The sequence below is a fragment of the Arvicola amphibius genome, chromosome 1 (genome assembly GCF_903992535.2).
Source record: "Arvicola amphibius chromosome 1, mArvAmp1.2, whole genome shotgun sequence".
In the NCBI taxonomy this organism is placed as follows: Eukaryota; Metazoa; Chordata; class Mammalia; order Rodentia; family Cricetidae; genus Arvicola; species Arvicola amphibius.
The window spans coordinates 130,242,965-130,267,720 of record NC_052047.1 but is presented as its reverse complement, the minus strand read 5'-3'; the positions used below and the strand labels follow the sequence as shown (position 1 = coordinate 130,267,720).

Genomic DNA, 24,756 nt, shown 5'->3' with positions numbered 1-24,756 from the left:
GTTCACCACTGAAACATGAAGACATCACTGAAGACAATAACCTCTCCTCCAGCAAGCTTTGAATGCTTTTAGCTCCCCTGGACGGGGCAGGGCCCTTCTCTGCGACTGAGTATTATCGAGGTCAGTTTTGTTCAGGCCCTGTGCAGACAATTGCAGCAGCTCCTCAACCCCAGAAGACAGCCTCTCACAGCCCTCCTCCCTACTATTCAGCCCTTATACTCTTCCCGCTCTTTCTGAGATTCTCTCCACTCTGAGCTTGGAAAGGGTGAAGTAACTGTTCTGTTTAATTCTGAACACTCACCAGTCCCCTGGTCTTAGCACCGAAAGCAGTTATGAGTCTAGATTTGCCATCATTCACTGCAAAACCAGGTTAGGGAAATGCTTTATTATATAATGCTAATCCTCAATGCTTTAGACTCAGGGAAGAGTCTGAAGGAACGGTAAGACAGCGGGTAAGGAGTTTGAATGAAGGCACACTGCGTTTGTGGGGAAAGGCATTCCCAGGAGCCCCATGGTGGCCCTGCTGTTGACTGCATCTTAGAACTCAATGGAAAGTTCCTACTGCTGAAGATGCCGCATGTTCGCAAAGCAAGGTTGGGTGGAATAATGTCTTTGGTCTTTTGTCAGTGCTCTATCCTAGGTAGACAGATGTTTGCTTATGTCTTCCCAGAAGAAGTCACACAGCAAAGGGACATGGGCCTCTTTTGACCTGGCGCTGTACAGGAGCAAGGTCCCTCCCGAGAGAAAAGGACACTGTTCTTCCCAGCTAACAACGCTGGCACTAGAAGCCAGCTCCACTGATTACATTGTACAGATGTTTCCTGGCCAATTCAGAGAAAGCTCGATTAAGAGTCTCAGAGAAAAGCTACAAGCTGATGCCAACAATATTTTACTAGAAATGAGGATGGCTTGAAAGCAGAGTATCTCAGGCTTTCTGAAGTTCCCCTCCTAAAATCAGAACTCAATTCTACCATCCTGAACATAGATGGGAAGAACTGGAAACAGACAAGAGCGGGTGACTACTTCCACTCTTCAACCTATAAAGCTCATTAGTGATCAGTGAGCAAAGCGGGCACTGTATTTCTAGCATGAATTCCTAGTCGGGTTCTCTGGGCCATAGCAGAGACTGCGTCCTCAGAGTTTCCAGGTAAAGTTTTGACCAGACAAGTGTCCCTTCCCAAACAAGACACAAAGAGCAAAGTTGGCCTGGCCCCAGCACTCCTGCAGAATGTTTCTTTGTCCTTGAGGCTGACCTAGGGGAGAGTACAAGATCTGGGAAGCCTCTCAGGAGGGCAGGGTCAAAGAAGACAAGGAAGCAAGTTCTCACTGGGCATCCTGAGGGTCTGAGGTCTCGTTTCCTGAGACAGTCTGTCCATTCGCTTCCGCCATCATTTCCTTGTACTGACGTTTGAAGAAGCCAGCCTGTAGGAAGGAAGAGGAAAATGGAAGAAGGATGAGAGGCGCTAAGGGGCTCAGTGTGTAAAACACTTGCTGACAAATGTGAGAACTGGAGTTCGGATCCCCAGAGCCCACACTAACGACACATGGGCATGGTGCCCTGCCTGCAAGCCCAGAACTCTAGTAGATGGAGATGGGATCCCTGGAGCAAGATGGCTAGCTAGACTAGCTGAAGTGATCTCTGTGTTCCAGTGAGAAAGAAGCTCTGCTTCAATGTGTAAGGTAGAGAGTAACAGAGACAGGTACTCAGCATCTACTGGTAGCCTTCACACGCACATATGCACATATGCGTGTGTACCCACAAACTCATGTGCACCTACACACACATACACACACACACGCACGCAAGCATGAGTGCATGTATATATGCACACACATACACACACACATGCAAGCATGAGTGCATGTACATTTACACACACATACATACACACATATGCATGCATGAGTGCATGTACATATACACACATACATACACACACGCATGCATGAATGAGTGCATGCAAACAAATGTAAAAAAGAGAGGAAATAAATGGCTAAAGGACAGGAAGGGTAACCATCTCTGGAGCCCTACGACTTTCAAATAACCTGGAACATATTGCATCATTTAGACACAGACAGAATTATGTGGCTTCAATTGCCCTTACAATGAAAAAGACCAAGGCCCAGCCCAGCCCTGGTGCTAGTGTCAACATTCAAGTCCATGTCTGCGTTTCAGTTCTATTCTTCTGGAAAAGGAAACAGAGAGAGAAGCAGAGAAGAGTAGGAAAGGAAAGGAGAGAGATGAGAGTGGCTTTCGGACGGGGAGGCACAAACGAGGGATAACTGGGTGGGAAGGTTTGTCATGTGATGTGTACAGGTGATGATGTGCTCAGACTCCAGCATGAGCTCCTGCCTACCCTACAGGAGGAGCATGATCGAATCTTGCCGTAAGAAGGACAAGCCCCTCACCTTGTACAGCGCGCCTGTGATGAGAGCCAGCAGCAGCAGACCACCCACAGAGCTGCCCACGATGAGAGGGACGGGGTTGTGAACCTCATACATCTCCAGCACTGTCTTCGTCTGGTGGAGGTGGACCCAGTGGGAAACATCATGTCTCATGCTGCCTCACCTGCCCCCGGGATCCTAGCCTCTAACTCCCCCTCCTCCTGTCCCAGGCTCTGTTCCAAGGGGTGCAATACAGAAGCTCTTGTGCACTGAGTGCCTAAGGCCCCCACTCGTCCTCCCTCCAGGCTGGCAAGGCCCCCAGCCAGCACTGCAGACTGAGCATTAGGAGCCCTCTCGCCAGCCTGGCCACCGCCTGCCACACAGCCACTACCTGGGCTCTCAGAAACGCCTCCTGTCCTGGCAGCTGGGAATACACAGATGTGTCGAATGTGATCTCAGCCACACTCAGGACCACCACCTTTTTCTGCAATGTCTGCAAAGGAGAGGGTGGGGCAGAGCTGGGAGTTGGACCTGGGAGGAGCTCAGGGTTCAAGAACCACCCTGACCCAAGGGTGCTCCAGAGCCATCAGGCACGCATGGACTGGGGGAGGACCTCTGCTCCTGGCCACGCACCTGGCTGACCCAGCCGAAGCTGAGGTTGCCCTTCAGAATGAAGTCAAGCTCGTCCTGGATGCCCAAGGAGGGGATGTCACAGCGGAACTGCAGGCAGTCAGCAATGGAGCAGTCCTGGGGCCAGAGAAATAGTATCAGACTGGAGGAAACTAAGTCTGAGAGTAGGAGACAGCACTAAGCTGTGTGACTTGACAGAACAGCCCCTTCTAAATACAGCTGGCTGTTCAGCCGGTATCATTTGGCATTTGCAAAGTGAGCTCGAGTCCCCTGGTATGACATGTTGAAACCTCCCGGTCCTCCTCACCAGCACAGGGTTCCTCTGCATGTGGGCCAGGAAGTCAGATTGTGTTGGCACCATTCTGTTCTGATGGCACTGGGTGGGAAGGTTCTAGAAGGCAAACAGAGGATGGTGCTTTAGCTGCAGCATCAGGGACCCGTGAGTGACATTAGGGGATAGAAGTCCAGGGCCTTCGCTGAGCAGCCGGGGCTGGTTTTAAGTACCTGGAGCTGGGGGGCCATCACTGTCCACACAGCTTCTCCCTTCAGTGCTACAGGCACCCAAAAGTTGATGCTGACTGGCACATCCCTCTGCCCCAGATTATTCACCTGCACAGAAGGCACTGCGGGTAGAGTCTGTGCCCAGGTCCTCTGCTCCCCAGCTCCCCGGCTCCTAAGTCCCCACACTTGCCTGGTATCTGTGTTCGACTACGCCGCTCTTCTCCTTTTCTGAGGCCGAGAAGTTGAGATACTTGGTAGACTGGTCGTGACTGGGGAAAGAAGAGTCATGAAGTCCCGCCTGGCCTCCTGAGGAGGGCCTGGCACTGGCATGAGAATACAAGTAGCTGGGTGGGCCTTTGGATGGCGTAGAACGAGGTATGTGGCAGGGTTGGAATAAGAGAAGGTTTAGGGGGCAGGACGGGTTTCAGGGTGGGTATAAGGAAGCATGCAGGAGCTACCCAAAAGAGATGGCTGGAGAAAGAATAGGTTGAGGTGTAGTGAACAGACTTAAGATCCACAGCACTGACTCGTTGGGAGAGCAGGGGCCACTGCCTGCCCCATTTCTACGCCTCGGCCTTCATTTCATTCCTTTGTGGACATGTGGGATACAGCAAATTGTGTTGACCATGTGCCCCACCCATTCTTGACTCCTAGCCCCGCCCCCTTTTCTGTTTCTTTGAAGGGCCAATGCCAGGCTCTTCTGCAGGTCTCAATGTAACAAAACTTCATGAGACCTACTTGGGTTCAAGCCTGGGAGTGCAGGGACCACAAGGTCCCTCACATCCCTGCTGATTCTACCTCTGTCCCTTACCACTCTATTCCTCAGAGACCTGACCTTTGCCTCTAGACCCCAAATTCTAGCCCACCACTCCTCTTGAGGCAAGCTAACAAGGCACAGAGGAGAAGAGGAAAAGCCTGCATGGTTAGCTGCGTCTGATATAACGGCAGAGCCGCACTACAGCACAGAACCTGTGTCTGCTCAAACAGTAACAAGACCAGCCCAAGCCAACTAGAACCAACAGGGCTACTGAAGGGATCATAACCATTAGCCGGCAAGACTAGCATCATGCATCTGAGGACAGCCCCATGTAAGGACAAAAAAGATGGGTAAACCCTATCAGGAGGATTTTCTCTACTGCAGTCGGCCAATCAGACAAGCTCTCCGGAATCCTGAGCAACACCACTCTTTCATGAGAAGCTTGTGCTCCCTCTCAAATGTGTGCTTTTGCTCTGTAGTAACTCCTCCTCCCAACTCCTTACTGTCTCAGGTCTGAATTCTCTCTCCAGTGGTGACCTGGAAGCACCCGCTCTACCTTCGACAGCTCCCCTGCCCTCACCCAATGGCAGCCCTCCTAAGCTTCACTTTCCTGTACTCAGAGGACTCCTTCCAAATGTTCTAGATTGCCCTGGAGACTGGGACCTGTGATGGACCTATAGGACCACCTAAGTCTGCAGGTGCTGTGCCCTATCTGTAGGACCACCTAAGTCTGCAGGTGCTGTGCCCTATCTGTAGGACCACCTAAGTCTGCAGGTGCTGTGCCCTATCTGTAGGACCACCTAAGTCTGCAGGTGCTATGCCCTATCTGTAGGACCACCTAAGTCTGCAGGTGCTATGCCCCATCTGTAGGACCACCTAAGTCTGCAGGTGCTATGCCCTATCTGTAGGACCACCTAAGTCTGCAGGTGCTATGCCCCATCTGTAGGACCACCTAAGTCTGCAGGTGCTATGCCCTATCTGTAGGACCACCTAAGTCTGCAGGTGCTATGCCCTGTCTGTGGTTCCCTGCAAAGTGACATGAGAACCCCTGGGTATATATACTCTTAGAGCATGCATCTCTCTTCCTGGAGAACCCCTGACATTCAGGGCAATGAAAGTGTGCAGTGCTGCACGAGAAGAAACCCTCCGGTTAGGTGAGTCCATAAGAGCAGGATTAATCACACATAGGAGCTCAGCGATGTTTGTTTCTGTCAGCTGAATTCACTGAAAGGAGCCACGCTGTGCCTGGCGCAGAGCAAACACTAAGAAGGCATCTGCTGAACATTTTCTATCCCCAAGTCTCAATACCTCCTCCCATCCTTCTTAGTCCCAGCTAAGGCCCTACCTGTCTCCCTGACACCCATCCTCAGCAGGCGTATCTTTCGTTCCTATTTTCTACAAAAGTTGGGAAGGAGAAGGGTCAAAAAGCCTTGCAGCAATGGTTCTCAACCTGAATGCTATGAGCCTCTAGTTCCCCATGTTGTGGTGACCCCCAACCACAAAATTATTTTTTTGCTACTTCAGAACTGTAATTCTTCTACTGTTATGAATCATGATGTAAATATCTGATATGCGACTCCTGTGGAACATCTGCCCTATGGGCTATGTCTGTTTCTTATGAAAAATAACAGCCTTGCACAAATGCCAACAGCCCTTTGAGAATCACCCTGGTCAAGCCCAGTGCCGTAGACCCCCAGTGTTCAGATGAGCTCTCTTTCACTACCAGTTTAGTAACCCACAGCTACGGTTTCATATTGAAACCCGTTCTCTCCGTTCCCTAAATTTGGGCTTAGCGCCCTGAGCAGCACAGTCAGGAAGGAGGGACCTACTGGGAAGTTCCTAGGTCAGTGTGGGGTGCCCCAACAGAGGCTGTAACACCACAACTCCTTCCTCTGTCTTCTCTGCTGCCTCCCTGCCATGGCATGAGGACGTCCATCATGGTACGCTACGTCACCACAGACCCAAAACATCAGGCCAATGAGCCGTGGACTAAAACCTCCCAACCATGAGCCCAAATCAGCCTTTTCCATTTGCAGGTGGCTTCAGATTCTTGTGGCAATGAAAAGCGGATTGACATGCCATGTTACCCAGAACTGAAGAACAGCGCTCGGTGAGATTTTGACTTGGGTACAGCAACCTTGATCTCCACATAGGCTCTAAGAACCTCGGAGACAAGGGTGTATTTCATATACCCCAGAGGACCCAAGACAATCTTGTGAATTTTCAAAGCCTTTTGAAACCTGTAACTTGTAACCTGCATTAAATATAGGCTGTAATGATAGCGATTTCACAATTATGGTCATAACGAACACCCATTGAATATGTGCAGCTACCAAAATCATCTCAATAAAGCCTGAAACATCCCGGATGAGGGTGGTGACTTGCAAACCCTACTTCCAAGTAAAGAAGAACCATTCTGGGGTCCTAGAGAGTGTACCTGCTGATCACGGTGTACACAGCATACTTTACTGGGAGCTTCAGCTGGAAGGTGGTTTTATTGGTCTCAGGTGTATCGTTCTCACTGGGGACAGAGGAAGAGTATGCAGTGTAAGGATCAGAATTAGAAAGACACCCCCCCTGGGACTAGCCAGCTTACCTGCTCACTCTGGCTGTTAGAAACAGCTGGTCCCCCAGCACAGCTTTGGGAGAGACATCAAAAGTTACCAAGAAAGTCATCTGAGGAAGAAAAGGGAGGGGTCACAGAAGAGTGAGGAGGATGGAACAAAGGATGGGCTAGGCGGAAGCCAGGCTGACCTGTGCACCTCCTTGGAAAATGATGTGGCGGATGCTGCAACTGGTCCTCCAGAAGCCCTGGCTCCTGCTCGGGGTGCTGTCACAGGTGAGGTGTAGGGAACGCTGCCGCCTTTGGTTCTAGATAAAGACAAGGCCAAAAGCATACAGGAGATGGTGTTTGTTAGTGTTCCAGAGAGACGCTGGGATTCAAGCACACTGTTCCCTGGAAATCTTAGGGCTTGAGGCTGGACATCTGGTCAGACTTCCTAGAATGCAGAAATCTCCAGTCCCTAGCGCCCCAACCCTTCACCTCTTGTTGGGTTCTTTGTTCTTGCTGTTATTGTTCTGTGGCCCATATTGTTCTAGAACTCACTAGAAGGCCCAATCTAGCCTCAAACCCATGGTGATCCTCCTGCCTCAGACTCCAAGTGTTAGGATTACAGGTATGAACAGCACACCCAGTTTCTTGTTACTTCAAAAGGCCTTTTATTGTGGATAGTTTCAAACACACTCAAGATAGAAAGAGGGGATTATCAACCTCTACTTTCCCGTCACTCAGTACAAGTTACAACGTCTTCTTATGCTTCTCTCCCCTCCTCTGTAGATTATTCTCCACCTCTTCTTTTCTTAATAATTTAAAGTACTTCCTACACATCATATTATTTTATCCCAATATATTTTAATGTCTACTCAAAACCAAGAAGGTTGTTTTCTTGATAAAACCACAAGACCAAACAAACCATGCACAACAGAAGTAGCAAAGCCTTCCCATTGTAGCAGTCATACTCCATTTTCCCGGGTTGCCTCTTAGCCAGTTTGATTTTAAATTGTTTACTTGTTAAATAACTATCCATCAAAGATCCACACCCCACACTGGGCTGCTCTAGGGCCACTGTCACTGCTCACTCTCTGGGAATTGCTTTTCCTGGCTCACTTTTTTTTATAAGTAATTAAAATGTGCTCCCGCAGAGGGATGCTAGGTCAGGAGATAGAGCACACATACAAAGCAAATGTATGAGCCCAGTTTAAAGTCTCGTTCCAATAAACCAGGTGTAAACAAAATATCGGTGGGGGGGGGGGAATTAGAGGAATGCTCTAAAGACCAAGACTCGCTCATTTCCTTGGGTAACATGACAACTTTGGGGTCACATGAGACACCGCTGCTGCTCAGAACTTCAGAGCCAAATGAAGAGAAAGCCATGGCCCAATGTCCAACCTTGTGTGAAAATATTTCAGCAAATAAAGGCAAGGCCAGGTGTGGTGGTGTACACCTGTGCTCCCAGCCATGGAAGAGTTAAGGCAGGAGGATCAGGAGTTCAAGGCAAGCCTTGGCTGCTTGAATCTGAAGCTAGCTTGGGCTAAATGAGACGCTGGCACTGAGAGAGGGAGAAACAGATGGAGCAAACGGGTCAACATGTTGATCACTGTTGATGCTTGTCGACGGCGCTGTGAGGATGTTTTGTTTAACTCTGACTACTTTAGTAAAAGTTTAAAATTGCTTTAACAATAACTATTTTGAAAAATATGTTTCACTGGGAGCTGGTGGTGTCTGCCTTTAATCCCAGCATTCAAGAGACAGGCAGATCTCTGCAAGTTTGAGGCCAGCCTGGTCTTCTGGGACAGCCAGGGATATACAGATAAACCGTGTCTCAAAAACCAAAGCAAACAAACAAAAAAAGTGTTTCTTCACAACTCTTTATGGTTCTGATTCTGTCTTCTAGAACAGAGTGACCTGCCACCTATTTTTGTAAACAAAGTTGTGTTATGCACACTTCTGCAGATTTGTGTAAATGAAGTTGTATTGTGCACACTTCTGTAGATTCGTGTAAACGAAGTTGTATTGTGCACACTTCTGTAGATTCATGTCAGCATCTGCTACTGTTGGAAAAGGTAGAGCTGAGAGGCAGGACAGAAACAATATAGTCCACGTAGCTGAAGCATTTCCCGTCTAGCCTTCACAGGAAAACTTCTGGCAAGCCCTAAGCCAGAGTAGCCAATACATTAAGCTTTTTATTTTATAATATTTTTGAGTACTTTCTAAGTTTGGTGGTGTGTGCCTATATTCCTAGCACTTTGAAGGCTGAAACAGAAGGATTATGAACTCAAGACCAATCTGAGCTACATAGCGAGTTTCGGGCCAGCAAGACTCTGTCTCAGGAAAACAAACAAATAGTACATGCACACAGGCCAAAGATAAACAGAGGACAGATCGCCTGGGTTCTGAGCCCAGAAAGTAGTGTTAGGAAATCAGGGGCAGGAGTTCATGATATCTTTCAGGTATATAGTGATATTTTGTTTGTTTTTAACAAATAAAGCTTGCCTGAAGATCAGAGTGCAGCTAATCCCCTAGAAGCCAGGCAGTGGTGGTTCACACCTTTAATCCCAGGACTCGGGAGACAGAGGGGGACCAAGCTCTGTTAGTTCAAGGTCACCCTGGGCTACACAACTTAATTCAGTCTAAAACAGAGCTCACATAAAGGTGATCCCAGCACTAGGGAGGTGGAGACAGGAGTGATATGGCTGGGCGGAGAGAGGAATATAAGGCGGGAGGGGACAGGAGCTCAGATGCAGTCTGAGGTGAGGAACGGTCTGAGCCAGCAGTCTGAGGAACAGTGTAGTCTGAAGCAGTCTGAGGTGTGGTCTAAGGACAGGATGGCCCTTTGATCTGAGCATTGGTAGAGGTAAGAACTCTCCAGTGACTGGCCACCCTGCTTCTCTGATTTTCAGCATTCACCCCTAATGGCTGACTCAAACTTTTATTACTAATACCAGTCGGAATCTGTGTTACACAGGTGTCTCTTCCTCCATGTGGGCTCTGGGTCACTAGGCTTGCCGGCAAGTGTGTTCTTACCTGCTGAGCCATCCCACTGGCCCTTCAAAATATGGTGCCAGAAGTACAAAACCCACCTAGTACCACCCCACCGTCCAATCAGGACCAGCGAAGATCTCCTGGCTCACCAAAGACTGCTAAGCAAGAGCCACCAGTCTGAGCTTTGAACCTAATACAGGGGCCTGTACTACCGAACCCACTCACCTCTTCCTTCCCCCGAAGGAGTATTTGGCCTTCTGCAACTCGTCTAAAGGACAGACCCACCGGGTAGAGCAGAGCAACCGTGGTTCCGTAGGAATCTTCCCCATCGTTAGAGACCGTCACATTTGCATTCAGCTCCAGGTCACTTCCCACCACCAGGGTCTTCAAGCTGCGTGTTGGGAGGGAAGAGGAGAGGATTCTCTGACTGAGGCTAGAAATGGTTTGGGGATGAAACGTGGGGTAGCAGGTGAAAGATAGACAGGAGATGCCCCAGTTCTGTCCCCCCTCCCCCCCATGAGAGTGTGAGTGCCCGATCCTGGGAGGGAGGCGGGGCTCTGAGGGAGGCGGGGCTCTGAGGGAGGCGGGGCTCTGGGGAAGATGTAGCCGGTGAAAGCTCACTCTGGGAAGCCAACGATGATTCCAAGGTCGTCCTGGCAGATGTGGTCAGCTCCACAGTTCTTCTCAAAGGGAAGCTGAGGAAAGGGGGACATAGAAATTAGGTCTGGGGTGACAGGAAGCTCAAGCCATGCCCACATGCACCAGCCTCTGGCAAATAGCCAGAGCGAATGGGGATGGCAAGCTCCCCACCAAAAACCTCTCTGCAACTCTCTAGCTCCCTAACAGATCCCAGGCTCCAGGAAAATGGCAGGCACCATTCTAACTTCCCCCAAAGAAGCTTCCAGATTCAGGTTGCCAAACTCCAAGCCATCACTGCCAATACAGTGGCTACACCTCAGCTAGACTGCCCCTCCTCCCACTTCCCTCACAGCCTTGCAGCTGCTCATATCTTTGCCCATAATGCAGGTTCCCAGACGTCCTTCTCGCACTGCCTAGGAATCAGGCACAGCCTGGCCACAGGCCTGTGATGTGAACTACTCATCAACCACACAGCATGAAACCTTGCCATCCTCTGAAACCAATAAAATGGGGCCCCCATGGAGCTGAAGAGATGGTTCAGTGGTTAAGATCACTGATTGTTCTTCCAGAGGACCTGGGTTCAATTCCCAGCTCCCACATGGCAGCTCACAACCATCTGTTCCAGTTCAAGGGGATCCAAGACCCTCACACAGACATACATGAAGGCAAAACACTAATGCATATAAAATAAAAACAAATAATATTTTAATAAAAAAGCTCCCCACTCTGCCTTATGTTCATGAACTCTCCTCAGAGCCTCCACCACGTCCATACCTGTCCATGCTGTCAATAGCTCCTTCTAATAAATATCTTACCCAAAATGACAGCCTTGGTGTCCCCCTTGAGTCCCAACACCATAAATGACTGACTCACAGAGGCCGTGAAGTATGTTTGCTCATCCACAGCCAGCATGGGTAGAAGGTGTTGGTGAGAAGGGATGGGCAGGCCAACAAGAGAGAAGTTGAGGCGCAAGGTGATAGGGGTCACCGAGTCCTCCACACAGGCCTAGAGAAGAGGGTAGTTTGAAAGAAAGTCCCCTGCATAGTTACTGGCTGCACCCCATCTCTGCATGTGGAAGGGGGTTAGAGCAATCCCATCTATGGTCAATTAGCTCCACCCCCCATACAGATCTCCCACTGTATCCAATAGCTCCTCCTGAGACTGCTCTGTTCTCTTCTCTAGTTTTCTCTCTGTGTAGCATTTATCCCGACCTGACATTCACTATCTAGAAATGGTTTGTTTGAAGGTTCCCCATCATCACTAGGGAACTCCCTATGGGCAATGACTGCTTTGTCCCCTTCTGTGGGTGTGTCTCAGGGGTCAGCTCTCTGTATGTACTCAATAAAAGCCTGCTTGAGTCAATCTGGAGGCCACACAGCTCTCCTAGGCAACCCTGTTCTCTTCCCTAAATCCAGCTGGGTGGCCTCTGGCAGCTGCAACTGGCGATAGTCATTCAGCCGCTTCCTTAGCTAACAGGTATTAGCTATCACCTGCAGGCCAGATCCTGGGCGGAAATTCGGAACATGTGTGTTCTGTCTCTGCTGAACCTCCTTCCAGTCCCCAGCAGGCCTCCACCCACAGCAATTAGCACACAACCTGTCTACAGTCGGCTCACCGGCAGAAGCAACTTCACAGTCTCACAGTACTTGCTCAGACCAAGGATTCGAACTCGGGACAGAGCCTGAGTCTTTGTTTCCTCGAAGATGGCACGCGGACTCAGGCGGCCAGGGTCTAGGGCCAGGTCAAAGGTGACAGAGCTTTTGAGGTCACCTGCAAGGGAATGTGGAACACAAAAAAGATGGAGAAGGCCAGAAATTGCTCATGTAGGGGAGGGGCAAGTCATCAGATAGAAGGCTTCCAAAGGTCAGGGGGGTCAAAGGGAAGAAACTCACCTAGTTGGGTCTTGGAGCTATCATAAATATGAAGGCAGACTGTGGCATCAGCCAGGGTCTGAACAGAGGCCACCTGCTCCTGACACTCAAACACAGACCTGGCAATCTCCGAAGGTGAGAATCTCACAGTCGGTGACATTCGAAGAATCGGTCTGGTCCTGTGGGCAGAACACCGAGCTGAGAAGAGGCTCTTGGCCGCTGGGACCTCAACCTCTAGTCAGGAAGGAAGCTCCTAGTCTAGGATGGGAGGGAGTGCCTGAGGAAAGCTGTGCCCACCTGAGCAGTAGCACGTTCCCCTTGGATCCCACGGCCAGGTCCACCAGTCCATCCCGGGTGAGGTCCTGACCGCCACTCAGTGACTGCCCAAAATATTGGAGCCGGGGGAAGAGCCGGGATCCTGAAATCCTCTGTCCAGAAAAGAAGGTGAGTCAGACTCCATGAAGGGATACGATGGTTTAGCTGCAGCGTGTTTCCTAACTGTGTGACAGGCTTTGCCCAGCCTCTCCAAGGAGCCTAGTGGAACTGCGTTAAGGGTGGCCTTGCCCTCTGTGCTACCCAGTTTTTATGCCAAACTGACACAAGCTAAAGTCATGTAGGAAAAAGGAGATTTAGAGAAAATGCCCCCATGCGATTGGCCTGTAGGCCAGTCTATAGTGCTTGACTGGAGGGTCAGAACAATGTGTGCATTGCTATCCCTGGACTGGTGATCCTGAGCAGGCTGAGCAAGTCGTGGAGAGCAAGTCGGTGAGCAGCACTCCTCCGTGGCCCCTGCAGCAGCTCCTGCGTCCAGGCTCCTGCCCTGACTTCCCTCCATGATGAACTGCGAAATGAAGCTGAATGAACAAACGCTCTCTTCCCCTGGCTGCTTTTGGTCACGGTGTGTTATCACAGCAAGAGAAACCGTAACTAAGAAACAGTCCAAGAGAGAAAGTAGGGCTTATGCAAATCATCTAGTTCCTAGAGCTGTTGTAAAGGAACAAGACTTCTCCCTTGACTAAGCATGAGGACACACGGCCGCAGTCCCAGCACTTGGAAGGGACAGACAGAGGCATCTCTGGTTGAAGGCCAGTCTGGGCTACGCAGTGAGCTGCGTCAAAGCAAAGCTAGCCTTCTGCGCTCTCCCTGGCGTCCTGTCTTGCCGTGCATATCTCTCCTTCTTACATACGCTCCCCCCATCTGTTATGAAGGCAAAACACCCACATGCAGAAAAGTTAAGGCAACATGAGAAAGAGCGAGGTAAGAATGTGAAAGGAGGAAGGGCAAGCAGTGAAAAGAGATCATTTAAACGGAGTCTGAAAGGAAGAGGGGCAGCTGGGAAATGGCGGCCGGAGTCCTAAGGGTTCCGAGACTGGCAGGTTGTCCTGGTGACCTGAGTTACATTCATTTAACTAATCCCTGCTTCCCATCGACTCTCACACGAGCCAGGACTCAATCTTCCTGTGCCTTGGTTCCCTTATTTGTGTCTTTCACACACAGAGAGAATATGGTAGGATTTGTGCCTACGGATTATATTTATATTTTCGCAGGCACTATGGTTATTAGAACCATACATGGGGTGCAGTCAGCAGTCAACATTATTATAATGAATGACAAGGATAAATCGGGTCTCAGGAGCTGGGAGGTGACTCAGTGGGTAAGAGTGTTTGCTGTTCAAGCGTGAGGAGTTGAGCTCAAATTCTTAGCACTCAGGGAAAAGCCCATCGTAGTTACAACCCCAGTACTAAGGAGCAGAGACAGGGAGACTGTGGGAGTTAGTTGGCTAGCCAGACTAGCTGAAACTTCAAGCTTCGGGTTCAGCGAGAGACCCTGTCTCAAGTGAGAAGGTGAAGAATAATAAAGACATCAAAAGTCCTCCTCTGGCTTCCGCATTCACATGCATGGGCCCACACACACACCTACACACACACACACACACACATACCTACACACACACCTACACACACACACCTACACACACACCTACACACACACATACACACACACCTACACACACACCTACACACACACACACCTACACACACCTAAACACACACACACCTACACACACATACACACATACACCTACACACACACACCTACACACACACACACACGTGTGTGTGCGCCACCTCCATGCACTACAGAAATGAAATAGAAAGGATTTCAGGACCCATCTACGCCTCAGTCCCACTTCACAAACAAAACAAGAAGTTGACTCCATCCAGCCTGAGCCCATCACCGTTCTTGCTGTCTTTTCAAAGGACAAAGAGGCACAAAGCTGGGGTGGGGGAGTGGCTGCAGCTAACCCCACTCCCCCGATTCTCCCCTCAGGGGCACCACCTTCCCTAGGGCTTTGTTCTCTTTTATTTCCACTATTCTTCTTAAAATACCTAATCCATCAGGAAACCTGTGGTTTAGTCTCTGACACTGTGGAGACCAAAGATGTTGGTAATAAACATAAAATTGAAAAGCAAAAAATGCCAGTTACTAAGGGACCCCGGTAGGATGGGTGTGGTAAACGACTCCAGGGTCCTCCCATTCAGGAAGTCTCGGGTTTGCTGTCTGAGCCTGTGGAGGACAATGTAAACCCTTTCCAGTCCAGTGAATGAGAAAAGAATCACTGCAGTCAGTGAACCAGAAAGGCCATGGGTGAACCCCAGTGGCGCCTATAAGCCATGCCGGGGAAGAGAAGCTGCGCACTGGTGTGAACTGGGTGCACTTTCGGGGATTCTCCCCCAGTCACACGCCTTCCTCAGATCTCCTTCAGTTGTTAAACAACGCTAACAGTTAAAACGACAGCAGCTTACACTGACACGACACGCTAATGTACCAGGCAGTAGTCCGAGTGCTATGTGGGCACAGGTGTGCCAGTCCATCCTACCGTGGGCACCGTCCTACAGGTGGACACAGACAGGGCTTGGCCCCTTTTCCTGTCACGGTGACGAATCCCTGACTAAACCACTAAGAGGGGAAAGGGCTTATTTTGGCTCATTAAGGAGGGAAAGTGTGGAAGAGAAGAGAGGCTCACAAAATGGCAGCCAGGAAGGGGGAGGAAGGAGGGTAGGAGAGGGGAGGAGGAGGAACAGAAACACACAGAGGTTTTACTAATCTCTGAGTACTTCTGAATTCAGTCTCAAGTGTTACACAGATGCCAGCAGAACCACAGGGCTCTCCCTGCGCTTTCCTGGAGGACGGCACCAAGGCCTTTTAAAAATATTCGTGCACCATAGAGTTCGCCTCACAGCTCTGAGACTCCCGTACCTTCAGAGTTGTGAGGCCGCTTCCACGATTAATTTTTGAACGCTTATCACCCCAACAAGAGGTGGGACACCTGTTAACAGCCACCCCGTGCCTGCTCCACTTACACCCAATCCTAGGCAACGGGTAAATCTACTTGCTGTCTCTGCGGATTTGCCTGCTAGAGACACTGCGTGTGAATGCAACCATACAACATATCGTTTCTTTTAACTGGTTTCTTTCACTTATCACAGGATTCCAGAGTTCTTTCACGGAGCCTGTACCAGCTCATAGTGGCGTAATAAGCCATCGCACGGGTAAACGTTTGGTTTATCTGCTAAAGGTAGACGGTCATATGGATTGTTTCCACCTTTGGGCTATGAATCCTGAGTAATGCTTCAAGCAGCATTCTATGTAGCTTTGTGAGGGCGTGTGTTCCATCCTCTTGGGCTAGAATCGTCTGGTCACATGACAACTCTACAACTGATCTTCTGAGAAATTAACACATTGTTTCAAAATAGCCATAGCATCTTCAGACTCACTGAGCCATGCCTGTGGGCGCTGCACGCACCACACCCTGATGATTGGTGGCCCTGTGATTCCGTGCAGACGACCATGAGGTCATACTTCGAGGTGGTGAGGTCACTACCTCGTGAATGAGGATGCCGGGTTCTCAACTTGCCCTGTGTTTGCTGGCCTTGGTTAAACTTGGGAGAAAGGTCTGCCGAGATGTCTGCCTGTTTGTCGGCTTTGACATTTGCCCAGACAAGCAGCCGTCCCTTCCCAGGAAACCCTGCTCTACTGTGTGGAGGACTTCTTCCCGGCTGGGCGTCTGGAAGGATCACCGATTGCAGGAATGAAATAAAATTAAGCAGCGTTCAAAAGGACGGAGGGATGAGAAAACTAGCAGAGTAAGGAAGCTAGAGGACCTAAAGCTGGCGAGGAGGGGGGGCAGGGGCGGGGCAAGGGGGCAGGGTGGAAGCCACTGAGAGACTGAGTGCTGAGCCCAAAGGCCAGACTCCCCCTAACTTACACTGAACCTCACACTTACCAAGTCACCTCTATGAAAGAGGTTTTCCACCGTGCCGTGTACCTAGCATCGGTGACTACCAGGTATGGTTTGGAAACTACTCAAGTACTGAGTCTCAAGACAAGGCGGGGAAGGCAGTTGCTTGCCTTTTTATGTCTCCGCTGCTTGGTTTTGACCTGCTGCAAAATGCTCAGTGCTTAAGCCAAGAAATGAAGTTACAGAAGAGGATCTTTGTGACAGAGAAGAGACAAAGAGGAAGCTCTTGTAGTCTCGGGAGACAGTGATTGGGCCTCACCTGGCTGGGCGAGGGGTTGACGTCCAGTTTTGAGGCTCCATGAAATATGTACACGGCCCCCATGTTCTCTTCCTCTCCAGGTGCTCCAATAGCCACATCAGTCACACGGTCCCCGTTAACGTCCCCTAGCACTGTCAAAGCCGCTCCAAAGCGGCCCCAAGGATGGCCCTGCTCCCCATGGAGAGTGGCCTCACACTGCCACCTGCTCCTCTGCAGAGCAAAGCCAGCATCAGACCCGATCTGGGCAGCCCTCCACCCACACCCACAAACCACCAGCCAGGACCCTTCACCACTTACCCCGCCGGGCACGGGGCACACAGACACCTGTCCCCCTCGGGTCTGCTCATAGTAATGGGGGGCCCCAATCAGGACCAGGTCAGTGCTGCCATCTCCGTCCATGTCCACAGAGCAGAGGGAGGCCCCAAAGTAGGAGCCGATCTGGTAGGCCAAGCCTGAAGTCATCTTATAGATGCTCCATCTGGGCAAGGCCCTGCCCCTGTCCCAGTACCACAGCTTCCCCTGTGGGCTCCAAAGCCCCTTCATCTCCTCCTTCCCCACCCTGGCCACACTCTGACTTCTTCTTCTACCAACCTGTGTCCCGCTGACTTCAGACTTGGGCCTCCATTGCCTGGATTCCTGGGTAAAGATGACAACCTTCCCCGTGTGCTGGTGGCGAGGGGCCCCAAGGACCAGGCTGTAGACCCCCTTCCGAAAGGCCAGTGCGGTGGAGTAACCTGAGGGGCCCAGACCTCAGCACCAAGGCTTCTCCTGTCTTCAGGCAGCTCGTCCCGCCCCTCCTCCTCCCACAGCCTCTTCCTACCCAGGTAAGCGTCCCGCATGTCCACGTTCTCCTGAGGCATGCTGATGAAGGTGGGTCTCATATTTCGGGAGTATAGGAAGGCACCTCCAGACCAGCTGAAGCTTCCCACAGCTCCCAAAACTGGTCCATCCTGGGAGGAAAGTTCCCAGGGCTGAGGAGGCTGGAGCAGGATGTCCGTCTAATCCGAAGAAAGACTTCCCCTGGCTCCCCTTTGCCCTCCTTTCCAGCATCCTCCATCACCAGCCTGAAAAAGCTCAACTCACGGGTGTAATCACAGCACTGAAGCCCTCCTGGGACATCTCCAATTCAAAAGAACTGCTGCTTGCTGTCTCTGTACCTGGGGGAGGCATGATGCTTGGCTCAGGGAAAAAGACATTTCCCAGGCTCGGGGAGGCTTATTAGGAGAGTCTAAGATCCAAATCCTCAAGCAAGGATTAGTGCCTAGCTCACGAGGGTCTAGACTCAGCCAGGAAAATCTCTGTGTTTGAGGATTCCTGAAGCAAGCAGCTTTGTTGCTGACTCACCCTCAATGGCAAAGATCTTCTCCTTCAGCTGGTTCTGAATGTCCTTCAAAGCGTCAAAGTTTTCCACGTGGAAAATGTGTTCTTGGGAAGGCCTTGACGCAATGTTCTCTAATTCTTGCCTGGTATGTGCATAGGAAAAGGCCCTTCCTACCTGTCCCCAGAAAAGACCAACCCAGAGAGAATCAGAAGTCTGGAAACTCCTTTATGGGTTCGCATTTTGAACAGCTTGTGAGGTGGGACTTGGCTGGCAGAAGTAGGTCACTGGGGTGAGCTTCAGGGTGAGCTCTAGGGTGGTATCCTACAACCACCCCACCCTCTCTTGCCTCTTTTCTGGTCCTCCACACTGTGAAGAGCTGTGGCCTCAAACTCCCATCACCATGGAGTCTACCCCTCCTTCTCCTCCATCATGGATGGAGCCCTTATGAAACTGTGAATCAGGGTTGGGGGGTGCTGTGAAGTGCTGGCTTCAGGACACCACATGACTGCTGCATCCGTGATCTTAGACCCGCTCTGATTACTTTCACAAGACATGCATAAGATCAAGCCAGCCCAAAGTCCCACAGAGATGGGAAAGATAGCGTCCATGCCCCATCCCACAGAGCCTTTGGGACTTCATAGCTGGCAGGGAGGGGTCATCCTTCTTTGAGGGTGTGGTTACTAGTAGGCTTTCCAGATGACCCCACAGCCGTGCACATATGAGCAGCATTAAATTGGATGTAGTGGGTTATTTTTTAAAAACCCACAAAGTTAGGAAAGGGAGGGACTAGTGACCCAGGGGAGGAGAAAGAGGAATGAAGATGTGTGTGTGGTCACATGTGTGTGGTCACATGTGTGTGGTCACGTGTGTGGTCACATGTGTGTGGTCACGTGTGTGCGGTCACGTGTGTGTGACACAGGGGAGGAGAAAGAGAAATGAAGATGTGTGTAGTCACATGTGTGTGGTCACATGTGTGTAGTCACATGTGTGTGGTCACGTGTGTGTGACACCGGGGAGGAAAAAGAGGAATGAAGATGTGTGTGGTCACATGTGTGTGGTCACATGTCCTTGCATACATGTGTGAAACGTTCAAGGAACGAAAAATGAGATAAAACTTATTTCTCCCTTAAGTGTTTCTGCTGGATGCTTTCCCACAATGAGGCAAGTGGCTAAGGCACTGTTATGTGATGCCGTCCACCAGGAACACCTCAGTCAGCCTTGGAGAGTCTTCTGAAATGAGGCTCAAACAGCACTGGGGAGTGGAAGCAAAGTTTCGATGGGGTCATAGGTCCCCAGTCTGCATACATGAGAAAACCGGGTTCTTCCCTTTAGAGGAAGTTGCTTGAAGAGGAAGTGACAGGAGGAAGCAAGTAGTGGGTGACCATCTTTGTATCCTACCCCAATTGCATAACGGATGATGCCCTCAGCCTCTGCCTGGGGGATGACATCAACATATCTCAAGTGGTCACCTTCTTTCTTCCCATCAGTAATGACAATGAGGACCCTGGTGGCATCTTTCCGAGCCCCATTTTGGGCAGTGAACAGTTCTGTTCTGTGAAGAAAGAGAGTCCAGAGGTCTATGAACAAACTACGCTGGCTGCTGATGGCTTCTCAAAAATGAGGCTGTGGCCTTTCCTGTGAGAGTCCCCACTCCCTCTCAGAAACCCCCAAGTGACAAGAGGACCAACAGGATCTTCCTGTTTCTTTCTTAGATGGGCAGATGAGGCCCAAAGAGAGTTCTGGATGCTCTGGGGAAGGCTGCATGGGAAGGCTGGACTCACATGACCCTCTTGATAGCCGAGGCTGTGTATGTATACCCTTTCAGCTGCCTTACAGAGTTCAACAGGATTAGAGGGTTTGAGGTGGAGACGAAGTCCTTGAAAGTAAAATGTGTGAAGAATCTATCGGAGAACTGCATCAGGGAGAACTGAGGGGGGAAAAAACACACGCGCGTGCACACACGTGCAGGACTGAAGGTTAAGACAGCTTCCCAGGACTCCTCAAACCCGCCCAGCGAGCCTTCTCAGCAAGCCCCGCAGGCCCAAGCCCAGGCCTGTGCTCCCAGAGACACACCTGTGTGTGGGGTCGGTGGAATTGGCTCATCACAGTTTCCACGAATTGCAGCATTATTTTAAAATTGCTGGAGGAGATGCTACCCGAGCCATCAATCAAGAACACGATGTCCTGGTCTTGCCGTGGACACTCTAAGAAAGGGTGTTGCTCTGATCCTCCAAGAGACACTCACACGGTCTCCTGGCTGCAGGAGCTCCTTCTCCCAATGCCCTCCACCCACCTCCACCTCCCTCAGTCGGACAGTCATAGCCAACCCCACTCGCGGGCCCTCTCTGTATCAGAGAGCAAAGCTTCCTTAGGCCTCTGACTCAGTCAAGGCCTTTGAGTCTTATAACGAGGCTACAGCTGTGACTGATCGACCTCAAGTCCAGTAGATACAAAAAGATGCAAGCATCTCCTGCCTCAATAACAAAAAAACTGAGAGCCTTCTCCCTCCATAGAAAACATTGAGTGCCTCTCCTGAGGCCTGGATACCACAGCATCCAGCAAGGAAAGGGCCCTAGGCTGTGCCGGTACTGTCTTTTCTGGTTAGTGCTGAACTACCACCTTTGTTTTAATGTCGCCCCTGGCAAGAGCCACACACTATCCCAGTCTTGTTCTGTTTCAGCGTGGGTTCCCCTCCCGGGGAATATCAGAACTTTTATTCAGAAGAAGCTTTTCCAGCCCGAGGGAGTAGAGTCCCCTCTGGAGCGGCGGGTGTGTCGAAGCTCTTAACCGCAGTGGCCTTTGTCGCTGCACAGAGTGGTGATGGACGCATCCAAGAAGAAACGGGCTACTAACCAAATGCGTTCCTAGAGACTAGCTAAGTTTCTGACAGGTCTTGTGGGAGGAGTCAAAACACAGGGCTTTCTGTAAGGGGTGCCCATCCATTTCCCCTTGGGCCTCAGAGCGACTATGGGACCAGGGGACAGCTTCAGTAGGCCCGCTGGGTTGGAGAAGCTCACTCCTCCACCTCAGCTTCCATCTCCATTGGCACCAGAGAAGCCAGCACACACACACACACACACACACACACACACACGAGAGAGAGAGAGAGAGAGAGAGAGAGAGAGAGAGAGAGAGAGAGAGAGAGAGAGAGAACGCATACACACTACTCAGACCACACCTCCATCAGCCAGTCTCAGACCATTCACCAAGCCGTCACTGGAAAATGAATACCCTGCACTTTTATCCTGAGAGCAGCATCAGCTAATATCATTGGTGCCATATCAGATCAGGCAATGTGCCAAAAGGCTGGCCGTGGGTCTCATCTCGTGTTACTTTCAAAGACCCATCTGACAGATGCAAAAACCCAAGTGCCTAGACAATAACAGAACAGGTATCAGTGCCAGCAGCATCTGTCCAGCTGTGCCCAGAGCTGCTGCACCATCCGACAATGTATTTGTCCAGATACTCTCTTCCTTACTGGAGAAAGAATCTGGCCCCCTGAATTCCCAGATGGATGTGTGTGGGTTCCCCAGAAGAGCTGGGGGTCCTGAATACTTACCCTGCTGGGCAGCCGGAAACCTTTGGTACTGCAGGAGAGATGAGGAAGCCAGCAGAAAGCAGAGCCCCGTCAGGTATATATTCTCTTTGCATGTGTGGTGCACAGTAGGACCACAAGCCTTGGGGCAGAGGGGGCTGATGAATGGGACTTGTTCTGTGCTGGTCTGTTCTCCTATCCCAGCACCTCCAGCAACCATAACACTCCCGGCCCAGCAGCCCCAAGTCCCTATTCGACCCCTCCAGATCCTCCTGCGAGACTGAGGGCACTCACCAACAGCTTGGAAGGGTTAGGGGCAGCAATGAGAGATAGGCCCAGTGACATGTTCACAGCCTCTAGGGGCACTGAGGAAACAGACATGTGCACAGTCACCCTTGAGGACAGAAGCCGTTATACCTCCACCTGGGAAACAGCGAGGCCCCACAGGGGAGGCAGATATCCACATCGTAAGGGAGCTGAGGCAGCGTGGAGGCATGACGGGTAGGCCCAGGAGCGTGTCTACGGCTGCGTTTATGGACAGAGCTGCAGCTGACAGGTGGGACTCTTGGGCCCTACCAAAGCCCTCAGCATCAGAGCTCAGCACTGGGTCTGAGGTAGAGTTATGACTCACCCTGGAGGTGGACAGGCTCACACTTGCCCACATGATAGCCACATTTGTAGAGGCCACCCATTTGGTTAGTGGCTCTCATTTCCTTCGGAGCACCAACCACCACCCTGTGGGGAGACACAGCGCCCTGCAGTTAGGACCATCAACACTGGAGCCACTGTAGAGGGTCTTCACCCCTCTGGGATAATGGAGGTTCATAACAAGGCAAGTCCTGGGCAGGTAGATTTTGGTTTGCTTTGTTCTCTCCTGATGGGAGCCCTTCACTTCTGACATCTAGATATTTCATAAATATAAGTCAGACACACAATTCCTTGTAAGTCTACTATGAAGTCTAAGTGAACAGGCCCTGGGACCTGCAGGTCACAATGCCTCTCACCTAGTGAGCACTCAGGAAATGTTATCTGAAGTTACTCAAAAGGCCTGTTTTCAGGAAAACACTCTTATCATGAAGAAAATTGCCACATGCCACAAAGGGAAGGCATGCAGGTGGTACCGCTGGCGTGTGGGGCTGAGGAGGGCCAGGACTGCGCAGCCCCCACCCAGGCCTCACCAGGTGTCATCATACTGAACCACACTGTGTCCGAACCCAGCGCCGTCCATGTGGAAGCGTGTCAGCTGCTCAGTGTCCAGGTTGAAGCCAAGAGACGAAGCAAATGCTGCGGAAGCGTGAGAAGCTTCAGAGAGGGTCTCCACCCATTTGACCGCCATCCTGCCCCACTCGGCTGCATCTCCCAGGCTCCTGACCCCCTCGTCTCACTACCCAAGAGCCTGGCCCTGGACTCTTCTCTCCTTCGCTCAGCTGAGGGGTCACTTTCCACTGCGAAGTTTCAGTTCTATTTTCACAGAGTGAGCCTCAAAGTTTAAAGACACTCTTCGGGTCTGGGGTTTTGATGAGGGAGAATCCAGAAAAACCTGGAAACCAATGGGGTATCATGGGTACACCATGAGATGTGCTTGCTCTGCCTGCTTCAGAAATCTGTGGGTTGTCAAGGCCAACTAGCTCATCAACATTCTCTCGTTCCCCAAACTCCAGATCCCCAGCCCTATATCTCTGTCTCCCCCAAATGTCTCTCTCCTTACCAAACCGTGTTCTTTCAAGCACATCCTACAGTTCAGGGACCTGACTCGCTAAGACCAAGTACCCAGTACCTCTCCTCCAGGTCCAGGCTCACCGGTCAGCAGCAGAAGGGCTCTCCAAGGACGGCTCATGACTGGAGAACAGAAGTGGGGCTCTGGGAGACTAGCAACTCAGAGACAGCTACCAAGTCACCAAGGAAGCAGATGAGAAGAAAGGTGGTCAGGAGGCTAGAGGCCAAGAGGGAAGTTGTCAGTATGACTCAGAGGGGAAGACTAGAACCTCAAGATAAGATGGGCGGAGAGGGGACTAGGGCAGCCCACACACTTCCATGGAAGACTTGTTCTAGTTAGAAATGACTTGGCACATTTTTCTGCTCCTCCCAGTTTTTACCTGGATAGGTGCAAGTCCCCTGCTTACCTCATCCCTCTCAGCTCCCATCTGTCCCAGCAGAACTTTACCCTTGACCCTTGACCTTCAAGTATGAGTCAAGAAAGGGAAGAAGATGCCAGTACTGAAGGAGCCTAATAGGAGTCCTCCACCTCTGGCAGGGAAGACTGGGCTAAGAACGAAGCTTGTGACCCATGTGAGAAACACAGACTGACTTTCATTCGTTCATTCATTCATTCATTCATTCATTCAGTGGATTAGTAATCTACTCAACAAGCATAATCAAGGGGGTTAAATTTGAGTCCTTTGCTAACTAGACAAGAAAAGAGCCTAGAGATCAGAGGAGAAGCAGATACGTTAACAGTAAAGAGCACACTATAAGGGAAGAAAGAGTGGAGACCACTGGAAGGCTTACTCGGGCTGAGAACCCAGAAGGCTTCCTGGGGGAGGCAGCCCTTGGGTTGAGTCTTAAAGGCAGCCAAGGTCAAGAGAATACCAAAAGGTCAAGAAAAAACACCAAAAGGTCAAGAGAAAATACCAAAAGGTCAAGAGAATACTGAAAACTGCATTTCAGAAGTGACAGTCAGCTATGGCCACTAAGAGTGTCATCGGGTAGGCCAGTCCTGGCCACAGCTGGTCACTGGCTCTTTCTCACATCAAGGGTCAGACTCTGTCAGACATTCAGATAAAGGGAAACAGCACTGCCTCACAGCCGATGTTAAGTTCTGGTTCCATTTCCCTACCAGGAGAAGGTTAGCTGTGCCAGGCCAACAGGATGACCTTGGATCACAAGTGGCAGTTGGCAGAAAACTGAGGTGTTAAGGTAACTGTGACATTTGTGACCACACATGTGACTGTACCATTACAGTATAAATCTCCCCGTTCTGACATGCTTTAGAGATAATATTGACGGTGTCTCT

The 24,756-nt window shown here is 50.7% G+C and overlaps 1 protein-coding gene across 4 annotated transcripts; it reads right to left on the bottom strand.

Moving 5' to 3' along the window:
* Positions 1-410: 410 nt before the first annotated feature.
* On the bottom strand, positions 411-23,682 carry Itgax (integrin subunit alpha X). Of its 4 annotated transcripts, XM_038329183.1 has the most exons (31): positions 23,544-23,642; positions 23,132-23,283; positions 22,922-23,027; positions 22,375-22,478; positions 22,038-22,108; positions 21,768-21,885; positions 20,282-20,412; positions 19,990-20,135; positions 19,607-19,760; positions 18,232-18,382; positions 17,971-18,044; positions 17,708-17,837; positions 17,479-17,621; positions 17,185-17,325; positions 16,888-17,097; positions 12,623-12,753; positions 12,347-12,504; positions 12,070-12,224; positions 11,328-11,459; positions 10,437-10,510; positions 10,041-10,206; positions 7,028-7,144; positions 6,870-6,949; positions 6,711-6,794; positions 3,707-3,785; positions 3,520-3,624; positions 3,323-3,406; positions 3,019-3,132; positions 2,777-2,878; positions 2,410-2,520; positions 411-1,422 (listed from the first exon to the last, which is right to left on the bottom strand). In XM_038329183.1, the coding sequence occupies exons 3-31, from the start codon at positions 22,969-22,971 to the stop codon at positions 1,324-1,326; spliced, it is 3,414 nt and encodes a 1,137-aa protein (XP_038185111.1). In that variant the 5' UTR covers positions 22,972-23,027; positions 23,132-23,283; positions 23,544-23,642; the 3' UTR covers positions 411-1,323. The 4 variants fall into 4 exon arrangements, 3 of the variants coding, with proteins under 3 accessions (XP_038185111.1, XP_038185108.1, XP_038185112.1); XM_038329180.1 differs by lacking the exon at positions 23,132-23,283 and having other exon boundaries at positions 23,544-23,682; XM_038329184.1 differs by lacking the exon at positions 23,132-23,283 and having other exon boundaries at positions 23,521-23,644.
* Positions 23,683-24,756: the final 1,074 nt, after the last annotated feature.